This window comes from Scyliorhinus canicula, chromosome 8 (assembly GCF_902713615.1).
Source record: "Scyliorhinus canicula chromosome 8, sScyCan1.1, whole genome shotgun sequence".
Classification (NCBI taxonomy): Eukaryota; Metazoa; Chordata; class Chondrichthyes; order Carcharhiniformes; family Scyliorhinidae; genus Scyliorhinus; species Scyliorhinus canicula.
The window spans coordinates 71,953,490-71,967,013 of record NC_052153.1 but is presented as its reverse complement, the minus strand read 5'-3'; the positions used below and the strand labels follow the sequence as shown (position 1 = coordinate 71,967,013).

General features: G+C 43.0%; 1 protein-coding gene across 2 annotated transcripts in view; it reads right to left on the bottom strand.

Annotated features, from left to right (window-relative positions):
• Positions 1-13,524, bottom strand: part of sptlc1 (serine palmitoyltransferase, long chain base subunit 1) — an 81,758-nt gene that overhangs the window by 52,149 nt on the left and 16,085 nt on the right. For both annotated transcript variants that reach the window (XM_038804724.1, XM_038804725.1), the window contains exons 2-5: positions 5,492-5,599; positions 5,309-5,403; positions 3,478-3,571; positions 3,065-3,137 (exon numbers count right to left, since the gene is read on the bottom strand). In XM_038804724.1, coding sequence (XP_038660652.1) covers positions 3,065-3,137; positions 3,478-3,571; positions 5,309-5,403; positions 5,492-5,599 — 370 coding nt within the window. The remainder of the gene's footprint in view (positions 1-3,064; positions 3,138-3,477; positions 3,572-5,308; positions 5,404-5,491; positions 5,600-13,524) is intronic.

Genomic DNA, 13,524 nt, shown 5'->3' with positions numbered 1-13,524 from the left:
CCTGAAACTAAACAAAAAACAGCCCCCCCCCTCATGTCTTCCCCATACGCAACGCCATTGGAAGCCCCTGTCCTCCTTTTCTACTATAAATGCTGAGGCAAAGTAATTATTCAAGATGCCTGCCATTTCCCATAGTCATTGACAATATCTCCACTTTCAGTCTTTAATGGGCCAATATTGTTCCTGATACCCGCTTTCCCCTTATGCAACTATAAAAGTTCTAATTAATTTTGATGTCCCTTGCAACTTTCCTTTCATAATCATTTTTAGTAGCTCTTATGAGCTGCTTTGTGGCTCTTTGCTGGTCTTTGTGTCTTTCCCATTTGTTAGGATCTGTGCTGATTTTTGAAGCCCTTTCTTTTAGTTTTATGCTGATCCCCATCTCTTTAGGGGTCCATGGCTGTCTTTTCCGTAAGTGGAACTTTTCCCTTTCAAGGGTATAAACTGGTTCTGTATTGCATTAAATGTTTCTTTAAACATCTTTAACTGTCCTTCAGTTGTTTCACCCATTAGCATATTTTCCCAGTTTACACAGATTTCACTGTCACTGAGAGTTGCAGAGTAAGGCATCCTGAAAATCATCCCTGCTGACATTAAAAAAATGCAATCTTCACTACCTACATCTTCCAGTAAGGACAGGAGCCCATGCTCTCGCCAAACATCTGCTCTACCTATTCAGCCTACCTCAAAGGAAAACCTGGACTCTTCAAGTTCCCAAGACATCATAGCTCCTAAGCAGAATCTCAGGTTTCAACCCCTTCGCTTCAGAAAGAAGGAATTCAAGCAATAGACCCCGCAACAATATCACAAAAAGATGAGATCTCAGATCAGTCGCGAAGCATATTTTTTCCTTTATTTGCATTTTATTATGTATATCTATACTTTAGTTGCTAACTTTATAACTTTAACTTAAGTATCTTTCAGCAAGAGTGGCACAGTGGTTCACATTGCTGCCTCACGGCGCCGAGGTCCCAGGTTCGATCCCGGTTCTGGGCCACTGTTCGTGTGGAGTTTGCACATTCTCCCCGAGTTTGCGTGGGTTTTGCCCCCACAATCCAAATATGTGCAGGCTAGGTGGATTGGCCACACCAAATTGCCCCTTAATTGGAAAACATTAATTGGGTACTCTAAATTTATTTTAAAAATGTATCTTTCAGCATAAGTATAACAAACTAACCTTTCTCTTGTTTAAGAATAACTGGCATACACACCTTTTACGTGCTCATGACACTAAGGAATACTAGCTCTGTAGTTTACTTAGTAGGCAACTAATACACTATTTCTAATTCAATGTTGATTTTAGCTTGCTTATTTCAGTAGAAGTCTTCAAACATAAAGTCTTGTGTAATTCTTTAATTTGGTCATTGGGAATTTAAATCTCTTTTTACAACTGAATGGCCTCTATGGGGTCATAATACTGAAGAAAATAGAGCAGATTGGGCCAATATAAATTATAAAAAGGGTTTGTGTTTATAAAACACAAAATTATAAAAAGGATTTCACAAAGAAAACGATTTACATTTATACAGCACCTTTCATGATCTTAGGACATCATAAAAAGTGTTTTACAACCAAATAAGTACTTTTGAACCATAGCCAGTGTTGTGATGTAGATTCAACACAAGTTCAACAATTTCAGACCATAATCACTGCCCCATTTTGTTTCCGTTTTCTTTGCAGGTTTTGTTTTTTTTCTTTTGTTTTTGCTTTTCATAGATATCATAGAATTTACAGTGCAGAAGGAGGCCATTCGGCCCATCGAGTCTGCACCGGCTCTTGGAAAGAGCACCCTACCCAAGGTCAACACCTCCACCCTATCCCCATAACCCAGTAACCCCACCCAACACTAAGGGCAATTCTGGACACTAAGGGCAATTTATCATGGCCAATCCACCTAACCTGCACATCTTTGGGTTGTGGGGGGAAACCGGAGCATCCGGAGGAAACCCACGCACACACGGGGAGGATGTGCAGACTCCGCACAGACAGTGACCCAAGCTGGAATCGAACCTGGGATCCTGGGGCTGTGAAGCCATTGTGCTATCCACAATGCTACAGTGCTGCCCTTTTGGACAGCAGTTGTCCATCATTCTGCTATTCACACCTCCTCTAGACACCTTTTGTTCCTTTATTTTCCATTATCATTCCCTTTAGGCCTGCATCACCAATTTGTTATTTAATATCTCCTGTATTTCGCCTGGTTACAGACCGCCCATTTTCTTCTTTTTACCCCACCCTCCCCACTTTCACTTGATTAAAATCTATTACATCTTTAACCTTTCCCAGTTTTGATGGGATATCAATCTGAAACTCTGTTCCCACTTAAGCAAACATCTTCACCGGACACTTTAGGAACTTTCAAGCGGTTATTGGATAGGTACATGGAGGACACCAGAATGACAGGGAGTGGGATAGTTTGATCCTGGTTTTAGACAAGGCTCGGCACAACATCGAGGGCCGAAGGGCCTGTTCTGTGCTGTACTATTCTATGTTCTATCTCCACAAATGCTGCCTGACCAGAGGACTGCCTGCATTTTAATGTTTGTAATCAGTAAGGTTCATAATCCAAGAATAAATGAATAGCCAATTTATACTGTAGAGCCGTTTCCAGTTGAAAACATCCTAGCCCTCTTGCTGCTAAATTTGTCTTTACACAATGATTAGATTTGGGAATAATGATAATTATCTTAATGTTTTAGTCAGTCAAGTCAGGATCTTTTCTGATACCAGGCAAAGATTAGTACGGAACAAAACCTAAACGCATTGCCTACATGAGCAAGAAAGACAAGTCAGCCTAATCTGTCGCCACACCCGCAATGACGGGTGAACCTGTGCCATTGCTTACAAAAGGGAAAACCCCTTTACAAAGAGGAGTCTCTGCTCATACCAGCACAGGCATTGCCATGTTATTCAGACCACCTCCATCTGTGAAGTTAATTAGAAATAAGAATTGGGATGTAATCACTAGTCCTAAAAGGGCTACTACACAGATTTTCAAAAAGATAAAATGTGATCAGTATCTTGAAATTAGAATGTGATTGATTTCAAGATCATTTTAACTTACCAAACGTTCCATAAAACCCTCTCGGTCCACATGTACCAACACCATACTTTTTCAGTGAAGCCAAAGCTACATTCTGTATGAAAAAACATACTTTTAAAAACCGTTGAATTAAATTTGAATTTAACACTTATCCAAGCTTAAATTATAGGATTCCACTTTGAAACTAAACCTTTGTATTATCAGAAAACTGTAATGAGAAACATAGCATGCAATCATCTTGCTGTAAACATTTTAGTTCCCATCTTGAATGCTTTACTAAAATTAACTGATCCCATTAAATTCCCATTATTATGGGAGCCAATTTGACACTGGTTTGCGTTAAGAATTACCACATTAAATTTTCTCCCCTTTTTATAATACACAAGTAAATGCTAAAGGATATGTTCCTTGGATCAATACAGCTTTAAACTCACCTTGACTTTTTCATTATCTAGCAAGCCAAGGAAATTAAAGGACGCAAAGTTTATACACTCTTTACCATTAACCACTATGTTGTGAGTTGGAGGACTGAAAATAATAAAAAAAAAATTAGAAACAATTCATTGAAATTCACAAAACACAGCTCAGTCATTTATAAATTTATAACAGGGTTTTGGTCTATTTGAAACCAAATTCCAATCCAAGAGGGGGTTCAAAATGCAAAATAGTTAATGCCAAACAATTCAGATGATCAAGTGCAAAACAGAGCGAAAGTCTTATAAAACAACACTGCAAACCAGTTCATAAAGCGGAAAAAGATATTTCAAACAGCAATTTTTAATTTTTTTTTTGTTTGCCTTTTGCTTCCCAATCTCTCCTGAAGGCAGCAATCCAAATTGGGGCCATGTTCTATAGGCACAAGAAGCCTTCAAATACCTCACTCAACTGGTCATCCTTTGTTGGAAGTGCAGCTGAAAGTCCAATTAAGTTACTGCAGTTAATTGCAGAAGTACCAAAGGAATTCTGAACCAACAAGGTTCTGTCGATAAATTGGGTTTTGGAGGACTCCCAGCCTAGGAGATTAAAGCCAACGTCAGTGTTTTTAATGCAATCCTGGCTGGGGTCAGCTGATGTCACAGGCAGGGTTTACCCTCGAGACTTTCCCAGTCTCTTTGGCTCAGCATAATGTCATTTAATACCTTTAGTCAGTGAATAATGAATAAATAAGTGTTTTAAAATTGTAACATTAAAAAGTATTTTCTACTGATGCAAATCATTTTGTTAAATCATTTTGTTAAAACAAATAAAGTTAAGACAACACCATTTGAAACAGGCCACATTTTTGAAATGTATAACACATGTACAATTAAAAGGTTGTCATAAGGTCAGAAGTAGAGATGTTCACTTACAATTGCATAATATTCAACACCATTCACGATTATCAGATACTGAAGCAGCCAATGTTCAAATGCAGCAAAACCTGGACAATATCCTAGCTTGGGCTGACAAGGAGCATTGGCACCACACAAGTGGCAGCAATGACTACATCCAACAAGAGAGAATCTAACCATCACCCCATGACATTCAATGGCATTATCATTACTGAATCCCCCCACTATCAACATCCTGAAGGTTACCATTGACCAGAAACTGAACTGCACCAGCCATATAAATACTATGACTACAAGAACAGGCAAGAGGTTAGGATTCCTGTAGTGGACAATTCACCTCCTGACTCTCCAAAGCCTGTACACCAACTACAAGGCACAAGTCAGGAGTGTGGTGAAATACTCTCCCCTTGCCTGGATGAATGCAGCTCCAACAACACTCAAGAAGCTTGACGCCATCTCCAGGAGAAAACAGCCCACTTGAGTGGCACCCCATCCACAAGCATTCATTTCTTCCACCATAGATGCACAGTAGCAACAGTGTGAACCATCTACAGGATGCACTGCAGGAACTCACCATGCCTCCTGAGACAGCGCATTCCAAATTATTGGCCATTACCATCTAGAAGCATAAAGGCAGCGGGTACTTGTGAACACCAGTATCTGGAAGATTCACCAGCACCCCAAAAGCCCCTCATCCTGGCTTGGAAAGATATCGCCGTTCCTTAATTACCGCTGGGTCAAAATCCTGGAATTTCCTCTCCAACAGTCTGCGGGTATTCCTATATCACTGACTGCCGTAGTGCAAGGCAGCAGCTTATCACCGCCTTCTCAAGGGCAATTAGGGATGGGCAATAAATGGTGGCCTTGCCAACAACACCCGCATCCCCTGAATGAATAAAAAAATTATAATATAGTCTCAAAGTTTATTACATACCCCGAGACAACATTATTGTTAAGGGCAGGATGGTCTTTTGATATTGGCGGGACAAGAGGCTCTGGCTGCCATTCCTCAATAAGTTCTTCTTTTTCCTGTTAAAAAAGTGCAACACAGAATAATTGTGAGCAGTTGTAATACAAAAAGTGCAACAGATTTTTTTTAATGATTTCACTTGATTACCTTTTCTGTCAGATCAGAACGTTCCTGAAGTTTGTAGGTTTTGGAGAAAAGTAGCCTCACTATCCACAAAATGAGAATACCTTCCAGAATTAGATGGTAAGCAGGGGCCTAATGTACATAAAAAATGGAATTAACGATACGTCACACTGATGTGGCATTATGCAAAAAGAGAATATATTTATTGCAACAAAAGTTATGGAATACAATTTAATATTCAGTGAAGATTTATATTACAAAAGCAGTACCATTTCTATCATGGCAGAGAAACAGCTATTTGCCCAAACAATCCATTCTGGGGTTTTTGTTCCACTTGAGCCACCTCCCCATCAATTCACATCCAAATCTACCATTGTAACCATCTATTCCCTTCTCCCTTTCATGCTTGTCTAGTTTCCCCTTAAATGCATCTATAACTATTCACTTTATCCACTCCTTGTGGTTGCAGATTCCACAATCTCATCACTCTTTGGGTTAAGTTCTTCCTGAATTCGCAAATGGCTATCTTACAAAGTGCATGAGATTGGAGAAAATGTATTGAGGTGGATAGAAAACTGGTTGGCTGAGAGGAAACAAAGAGGAGGAATTAATGGGTCCTTTTCAAATTGGCAGGCAGTAACTAGTGGGGTACCACAGGGCTCAGTGCTGGATCCCAGCTATTCACAATATATATGAATGATTTGGATGAGGGAACAAAATGTAACGTCTCAAAGTTTGCAGATGATACCAAATTGGGTGGGAGGGTGAACTGTGACGAGGATGCAGGGATCCTATAGAATCATTTGGACAGGTTGGGCGAGTGGGCAAATCAATGGCAGATGCAGTATAATTTAGTAAGTGCGAGGTTATTCACTTTGGAAGCAAAAACAGGAAGGCAGATTACTACCTGAATAGTTGTAAATTGGAAGAAGGGAGTGTGCAGCAGGACCTGGGTGTCTTTGTGCACCAGTCACTGAAGATAAGCATGCAGGTGTAGCAGGCGGTAAAGAAGGCTAATGGTATGTTGGCCTTCATTGCGAGAGGTTTCGAGTATAGAAGCAGGGATGTGTTACTGCAATTATACAGGGCCTAGGTGAGGCCACACCTGGAGTATTGTATGCAGTTTTGGTCTCCTTCTCTGAGGAAGGATGTTCTTGCTTTCGAGGGAGTGCAGTGAAGGTTTACCAGACTGATTCCAGGGATGGCGGGACTGTCAGATGAGGAGAGGTTGACTAGGTTGAGATTGTTCTCGGTGGAGTTCAGAAGAATGGGGGGGGGGGGATCTCATAGAGACTTGTAAAATTCTAACGGGACTAGACAAGGTAGATACAGGGAAGATATTACCAATGATGGGTGTGTCCAGAACCAGGGGTCACAGTCTGAAGATTCAGGGTAAACCATTTCGGACAGAGATATGGAGACATTTCTTCAGCCAAAGAGTGGTGAGCCTGTGGAATTCATTACCATAGGAAGCAGTTGATGCTAAAACATTGATGATATTCAAGAGGTGGCTAGATATAGCACTTGGAGAATGGGATCAAAGGCTATGGGGAGAAAGCAGGATTAGGCTATTGAGTTGGATGATCAGCCATGATCGTGATGAATGGCGGAGCAGACGCGAAAGGCCAAACGGCCTCCTCCTGCTCCTATGTATGTATCTATGTATTGCTGGCCTCCAGTTATGCTCTTTTCTACAAGAGAAAACATTGTCAATGCTCACTCTATTAAACCTTCCATAATTTTGAAGACCTCTGTTGGATCACCTTCTCTTTTCAAGAGAAAGGAAACCCAGCCTGTGAATCCTTTCCTCTATACATATCCACACATTTTGCCATCATCATTGTAAACCTCTCTGCACCCCTTCCAGTGCCTTTATATCCTTTGTAGATTATGGTGACCAGAACTGCACACAGTACTCAAAAAGTGAGTATAACTAAGGTTTGATCATTGCAAGCTACATAAAATATCTAAAGTGTCGATATACAATCTGAGGCCTGATAAATCTCCCAAGCAAGTACTTCACCACGAGTTAGAACAAATAGGATAACTGTTGTGGAATTCTGCACTGTATTCAGAAATACAAGTAATGAAGAGATTAAAACCAGCCTGGAAAGCAAAATAACCCCACCAATTGGTTGAGGCTCAAGTCACCCGGCTGACATTAAAATACACCGAGTACCACCATAAGATTTGATGCAAGTGTCATACACAAGCCCCAAAGCCCAGATGTTCAGTGCATTACTGCTCATTTCCTTTTGAAAACACATTGCAATCAGTGAATAGGTTAGTCAGAAATCAAGTAGGCGATGGGTAGGGCGGTGGCACAGTGGTTAGCAATGCTGCCTCAGGGCGCCGAGGTCCCAGGTTCGATCCCGGCTCTGGGTCACTGTCCGTGTGGAGTTTGCACTTCCTCCCCGTGTTTGCGTGGGTTTCGCCCCCACAACTCAATGATGTGCAGGGTAGGTGGATTGGCCACGCTAAATTGCCCCTTAATTGGAAAAAATTAATTGGGTACTCTAAATTTCTTTAAAAAAAGAAATCAAGCAGCCGCATAGACAAGAGAAATTATTTGGGCAGATGATAGGCTAACTATATACATTTCGACTTCTCAGTTCATTTTTAAAATGCGTCAATAAAATTAATTAGCACTGGCAAAGCATTTGGTTCAATAATATCTCAACTGTTATCTGGTAAATGCTTCTGGAAGAGTGGAAGGAATGATCAATATCAATGATAAATTTATTGAGACTACTTTGTCAGATCGATGGGGCTGGTTTAGCTCAGTGGGCTAAACAGCTGGCTTGCAAAGTAGAACAAGTCCAGCAGAGCAGGTTCATTTCCCATACCAGCCTCCCCGAATAGGTGCCAGAATGTGGTGACCAGGGGCTTTTCACAGTAACTTCTTTTGAAGCCTACTCATGACAATAAGCGAATTTCATTTCATTCCATAAAATTGTTAACAGCATTGTGACCATGGTACAAGAACCTTTCCGAATCTTTTCTGGAACAATTATTTATTTTGCTCAGTTCCACCTTCTTTTCTATTCTTGATTTCCACGGTTTACATCTTAAGAACAGATTTCTCCCAGGAGTCTAGGTCAATTTAAGGAAATCATATATACTTTCAGTTAAGAGCTATTCTGCTGGTTTAAATATTTTCATGTTCATTTACAGCATGTGGATGTCATTGGCTCAGCCAGCATTTATTGCCCATCCCAAGTTGTCCTTGCGATGGTGAGCTGCCTTCTTCAACGCTGCATTCCATGTGGTGGAGGTACACCAACAGTGCTGTTAGGAAGGGAGTTCCAAGATTTTGACCCAGCGACAGTGAAAGAACTGCAATAGATTTCGAACTTAGGACGGTATGCGGCTTGGAAGGGAACTTCCAAGTGGTGGTGTTCCCATTCATCTTCTGCCCTTGTCCTTCTAGGTGGTAGAGGCTGCAGGTTTGGAAGATGCTGCTGAAGGAGTCTTGATAAACTCCTGCAGTGCATTTCATAGATGGTACACACGGCTGCTACTATAGTGGTGGTGGAGGGAGTGAATGTTTGTTGAAGGGGTGCCAATCAAGCGGGCTTCTTTGCCCTGGATGATGTAGAGTTTCTGGAATGTTGTTGGAGCTGCTCTCATAATCAATAGTAATGTCAACACAAGGAAGGGAAGTAACGACTACAAATGAGGTGGGTTTGGTGGGGGTAGGGGAATACATGAGGCAACAGACAGAAGAAATTAGAGTTCTGGAGGGGCTGCAAGACTGGAGGTGGTGAGTGATAATGAAGAGCAAGGTCACAAAGGAAGCAGAATAAAAGGATGACAATTTGAAATTTGAGGCTTCAAGCAGTGAGTGTCCAGGTAGATCTGCAAGATCAGAGAGGATGGATGTCAGACCTGGTGTGGGATAGAATATGGACAACAGTGTTTTGGATAAGGTAAAATTTATAGAGAACGAGTGGCCTCGATGATCGCCCGAAGGAGGATCCTGTTGGGATGGAGATCAACCTCTCCACCCTGTGCCCTGGCGAGGGGGAGGGGGGGGAGACTTGCTGGAATTCTTGACTCTTGAGAAGATCAAATTTGAACTGAGGGGAAGGATGGAGGGGTTCTACAATTCATGGGCGTTATTCGTTATACACTTTCAAGAATATGATCACATTGAGCATTGGGGGGGGGGGGGGGGGGAGAAACTGAACTGTATGTGTTAATGGTGACTATGGGTGATTCCTGATTCCTGTTTGTTATTTGTTTCTGTTAACATGCTGGCTAATGTTTGGGGGTTTGGTGGAAGGATGGGATTGTTTTTATTGATAGGGGGATAACATTGCATTCGTTACTGATCTTTGTTTATTGCTGGATGTAAATTTGGGAGACAATGTGAAAAAGGAGAATAACATTTTTAAAAAAAAAATGTATTTATGAAGGGGAAATCAGCTTGACAAATCTACTGGAATTCTTTGAAGATATAAAAAGCAGAGTTGACAAGAGGGAGCCAGTGGATGCGGTATATTTGGACTTTCAGAAGGCTTTTGACAAAGTTCTGCACAAGACATCAGTGTGTAAAATTAAAGCACATGTGATTAAGGTAGTGTACAGAGATGGATAGAAAACTGGTTTGCAGACAGGAAACAGAGTAGGAATTAACAGGTCTTTTTCAAATTGGCAAGCAATGACTCGTGTGGTACCACAGGGATCGTTCCTGGGAACCCAGCTATTCACAATATATATTAATAATTTAGATGAGGGAACAAAATATAATGTCTAAATTTGCAGATGACACCAAGTTGTGAGAGGTTGGACGGTGAGGAGGTTGGACGGTGAGGAGGATGAACTGTGAGGAGGATGCAGAGATCCTTCAGTGTGATTTGGCCAAGTTGAGCAAGTGGGCAAATGAATGGTAGGTGCAGTACAATTTGGAGAAATGCAAGGTTATCCATTTTGGTAACAAAAACAAGAAAGCAAACGATTATCTAAATGGCCATAAATTAGGAGAGCGGAATGTGCAACGAGACCTCGGTGTCCTTGTACACCAGTCACTGAAGGTAAGCATGCGGTAAAGAAGGCAAATGGTGTTTTGGCCTTCATAGCGAGGATGATTCAAGTACAGGAGCAGGGAGGTCTTGCTGCAATTATAAAAGGCCTTGGTGAGAAACACCAAGGAGCAAAAAACTGTTCCTCCCACTGTCCAAAAACGTGCAGATTAGATTAAGGGGTTATTGAGATAGGGTGGGAGATTGGACTTGGGAGGGGTGCTCTTTCAGAGGGTCTGTGCAGGCTCAATGGGTCAAATGGCCTCCTTATTCACTGTACGGATTCTATGATTCTACACTGGGTTATGAAGCTGGTGAGGGAATCAAAAATATCTCTCCATTTTCTCATAGCCACAGAACATATGCACATGGTTTCTGGTCCTCACCCACAGTCCTCACACTCATCTGCCATCCCCTGGAAGAATCCACTGATGCTCACCTGAGTCATGCGCACCCTGCGTGCCACCTTAAACTGCATCAAACTCACCCTCGCACACGAGGGAGGTAAAAAAAATATATATTGCGGAATCATACCTCAGACACCACCATTACCATGTGTGGGAATCTTGTCCCACTGGCAGGACAGATCCAGCAGAGGTGGCAGCACACTGGTACACAGTCAGGAGGGAGTTGCCCTGGGAGTCCTCAACATTGACTCCAGAGACCATGAGGTGCCATGGCTTCAGGCCAAACCTCCCACCATCAGCTGATGAATCAGTCCTCCATGTTGAACACACCCTGTGCATCAATGTCCCCCCTTCCCAACTCCTCCTCCCATTTATCCTTAATCCTCAGCACCTGCACTCCCCACAGCTCCCCCAGCCATTCATATATATGTCTGCGATCCTACCTTCCCCTTCTATATCGGGGAGCAGAAACCATTCCAATGAAGTATATTTTGACAACTTGGGAGACCCTCTCCATACCTTCCGCGCAAAGTTCCTCACTTGCAACACCCCCAAATTAGTTTCCCGACCCGCCTCATTTACCGGAAACACCTTACTTTGTCCAACATTCAGCCTACAGCCTGAAAAGGCCCCGAACGTCTTTAATAAGCGCATAATTCTCCCTATACTCTCCAGCAGGTCTGATACGAACAGCAGCAGGTCATCTGCACACAACAACACCCAGTCTTCCCTTCCCCTTCTTGTAATTCCCTGCCAATCTGCTGAACCCCGTGGACCAGCACCAAGGGCTCTATCACCAATGACAGCGGACACCCCTGCTTCATTCCCACGTAACCCAAAGCTCCGTGAACTCATCTGGTTTGTCCATACACTTGCCACCGGGGACACGTATAGCAGACACACCCATGCCACTTCGGCTTGAACCCAAACCTTCCCAGAACCTCAAACAGGTACCGCCACTCCACCTGGCTGAAAGGCTTGTCCGCGTCCACAGGGACCACTACCTCCTCTACCCATCCCTTTGACGGGGTCATGATCACATTTAGTAACTAATGTTACTGGAAAGTTGCCTGTGTTATGGGACAGGGCTCAAACTCCAAAGTGTATTATGACGTTCACCTGACCTATAACTTTAATGTTGAATTTGGCTAGGATGAGCACAAGAGCCTTCACTTCAAGTGTGATTCATCAGACTTCCCAGGCACTTTTATCAAAACAAAGTTTATTATACGGTAGTAGTTAACACATAGGGAACAGTTATCAAGGTTTACTATAAATTACAAGCATGAAAAACACACAACAGCTACAGTAATCTGTGTATATAACTCTTAATGAATCCCCCTTAGTAGCTGTTCTAATTCAATATAAAATCTAATAAACCAAAACCTCTTTCAAGGGCCTGGCCTAGCACACTGTAATCTCACTTTAATGCGACTGGTCCTTTCCCCGAGATTCTGATCCAGTTCCCACCAGCACATTCCAAACTCCTTCTGGAAAGCAACTCTATCTTTAAAGTTACCACGGCAGTTTGCCACACCCAATGTGCTTTCAGTTCCCTGGAACAGCTTTAAAATGAAAACCTGGAAAAACTGCTTCTCTTCTGTTGTCCAAAGCAACAAACCGAATCTGAAACCCAAACACTAAAAACCCCTCTCACCTGACAGCCACAGCCCAGCTCCACCCACAAATGACATCACAGAAGCCATGCTACAAGTCATGTGGTCAAACCAAACCTTTCTTAAAGGGACACTCACATGACATCTGTCCTTCATGAAACCCGTTTGGTCCACTGCAACCACCCCCGGAACGCATCCTTCCATCCTCCCTGCCACTACCATAGCCAACACTTTCACATCTGTATTCAACAGAGGGTCCTTCCCCCTTCTTCGGAATTAGCATAATCATCGCCTGTGTTAGTGTCTCTGGCAGCTCCACTTCTCTAGCGCCTCGCTAAACATCCTCTAACTATTCTAGAACTCTGCTGGGTAAACCGCCCCAGGGTCTTCCCAAAATTTAACCGTTTTATGCTTTCCATCCCTCTCTCAACCCCAAGGGCTCCTCCAGCGCCTGCCTGTTCTCCTCATGCAAGCATGGGAATTCCAGCCCGTCTAAAAACCGCCCCATGTCCCCTTCCTCACCACCCGAATCTCATAGTACTCCCTGAAAGCCTCATTTTATCTTCCCCGGCTCCAACACTACCTCCCCTTTCCCTGTCCGCACTCCCAGGATTTCTCTAGACATGGCCTGCCTCCATAGATGATGGGCTAGCATGCGGCTCGCCTTCTCTCCATATTCATACTGCACATCCCCGCGCGCTCTGTAGCTGCCCAACAGCCTTCCCCGTCATCAGCCTTTCGAACGGCCCCTGTAACTTCTTTCTCTTCACAAATCCCCCCTTGGTGCGTGCCCACGAATATTCCCTGTCCACCCGACTATCTCAACCAATAACCGTCCAAACCCCTCCCTCCTTCTCCTATCTCTGTGCGAATGAGACAATCTCCCCCCCGAATCATAGCCTTTAATGCCTCCCATATTGTCCTTAATCACCACACCTTGTCACAGAACCTCTTGACCGCTAAAAGCCCCGAGTCTAACCTCCACCCTGGCCTCTTGTTCCTGCCTCGAG